The following is a 1845-nucleotide window of genomic DNA, read 5'->3' as shown; positions in this document are numbered from 1 at the left end:
TTGCCTCCCCGCTATTTGGGTAGCTCCACCAATCCCCGTGCGCACCGCTGCGGTAATCCCGCCCAGTCCTGAAATCCAACCAGTCAACGAGCGCGCTGCTCCGAACCGGGGCCGGGTCGCGCCCGTCCTGTCACTCAGAGCTCCAGGGAGCGCGCTCCGGCCCCGCCCCCGAGACGGCTCAGCCAATCCCCGCAGCGGAGCGGGGCGTCGCCCGACGGGGCGCCGAGCCCACGTGTCCCAGGGCGCGGGCGCGGGTAGGAGGCGCGGGGCCGAGGCGCGCGGGACGCGAGGGGGCGGCGCGCCGGCGTGTCCTGCCGCGGCCATGGGCGCGCAGCCGCCGAACTTCTCGTGGGTGCTCCCGGGCCGGCTGGCGGGGCTGGCGCTGCCGCGGCTCCCCGCGCACTACCAGTTCCTGCTGGACCAGGGCGTGCGGCACCTGGTGTCCCTGACGGAGCGCGGGCCCCCGCACGGCGACAGCTGCCCCGGCCTCACGCTGCACCGGCTGCGCGTCCCGGACTTCTGCCCGCCGGCCCCCGAGCAGATCGACAGCTTCGTGCGCATCGTGGACGAGGCCAACGCGCGCGGCGAGGTCAGCGGGCGGGGCGGGGCCGCGGGGCGGCGGGGGGCGGGGCCAGGCGGGGCGGAGGCGGGGCGCGGGGCTGGCGGGGGCGGGGCCTGCGGGGACGGGAGGGGGCGGGGCCTGCGGGTCCGCGGGGGGCGGGGACGGGCGGGGGCGGGGCCCGCGGGGACGCGACGGGCGGCTGGGGACCCAGGCCGCGGGCGAAGCCGCGGAGAAGCCGCGAGCGCTGGGAGCGGAGGGGCCGAGGCTGGAAGGCAGAGGCCGCCGCGCGCTCGCCGGAGCCTCGCGCCGTCCGGATAGACGGGATCCACGTTTCTAAACCCAAAAGAAGCCGGCCCAGGGCCGGGGGCAGGCAGCCCAGGGGCCCAGCCCTTGAACCAACTGCAAGGCAGGTGACGGCGGCCTCCGCAGGACAGCACTCCCTGACTGCGATGTCCCTTCTCGCCCCGGAGAGCCGTAGACCCCTGCCAGGTCCTGGGCCTGACCCAGAAGCAGCAGGTGTGGGGACAAGGAGATGGGGCCCCCCCGGCAGGGCGTCGGGCTCCACCCTCCCCCGAGCTCTCTCTCTTCCCAGGCCGTGGGGGTGCACTGCGCCCTGGGCTTCGGCCGCACCGGCACCATGCTTGCCTGCTACCTGGTGAAGGAGCGGGGTCTGGCCGCGGGGGATGCCATCGCTGAAATCCGGCGCCTCCGACCTGGCTCCATCGAGACCTACGAGCAGGAGAAAGCCGTCTTCCAGTTCTACCAGCGGACTAAGTGAAGGGCCTCAGCTCCAGTCTGCGCCCCAGGCCCTGACCCCCGTGTTCAGGGGTCGGAGTCGCGGACAGGCCCTTGAAGCGCTCAGCCCTGCCGCTCCCGCGGGCGGGGGAGACTGGGAGACTGCGCAGCTGTTCCCTGCAGGCAGGTCCTGACCGAAGAGACAGGGGCAGCTGCACTGGGGGACAGGGGGGCTCCCTCCACTCCCTCCCTGAATAAATAAGTTCTGAGAACCAGCCCACCGTGCACAGCACCCGCAGCTCGCGGAGCCTCCCGGAGCCCTGCGACCTGGGGATGCCATCAGGGCCCTCCCTGTCCTGTGGGGGAGGTAGCTAAGCCTCCGGCCCAAGGCCAGGCTTCTAGAAAGTGGAAGGGTGGGCAGGCCCTCTGCCTCTGAAAGGTGCTGAGACTCTGTTCTCTGATGATCTCTGATGTGTCTCCAGGGGAGCTGACCAATGAAAGGGGCACAAATTCCCAGCAGCCCCAGGTCTCTGATGCCCACAGACCAG

The 1845-nt window shown here is 72.6% G+C and overlaps 1 protein-coding gene across 1 annotated transcript; it reads left to right on the top strand.

Annotated features, from left to right (window-relative positions):
• The first annotated feature begins 231 nt into the window (after positions 1 to 231).
• Positions 232 to 1572, top strand: DUSP23 (dual specificity phosphatase 23). The gene is made up of 2 exons (XM_082703851.1): positions 232 to 589; positions 1155 to 1572. The coding sequence occupies exons 1-2, from the start codon at positions 323 to 325 to the stop codon at positions 1338 to 1340; spliced, it is 453 nt and encodes a 150-aa protein (XP_082559977.1). The 5' UTR covers positions 232 to 322; the 3' UTR covers positions 1341 to 1572.
• Positions 1573 to 1845: the final 273 nt, after the last annotated feature.

This window comes from Mustela nivalis, assembly GCF_964662115.1.
Source record: "Mustela nivalis genome assembly, chromosome: 16".
Classification (NCBI taxonomy): domain Eukaryota; kingdom Metazoa; phylum Chordata; class Mammalia; order Carnivora; family Mustelidae; genus Mustela; species Mustela nivalis.
Note: the sequence above shows the minus strand (reverse complement) of the source record. Positions and strands in the feature narration are given on the sequence as shown.

What these genes read in the sequence shown, in the direction of transcription:
- DUSP23 (XM_082703851.1), top strand. Translation starts at nt 323, where the DNA reads ATGGGCGCGCAGCCGCCGAACTTCTCGTGGGTGCTCCCGGGCCGGCTG. An exon ending in AGGCCAACGCGCGCGGCGAG is followed by an intron (nt 590 to 1,154) that starts GTCAGCGGGCGG and finishes CTCTCTTCCCAG; the next exon opens with GCCGTGGGGGTGCACTGCGC.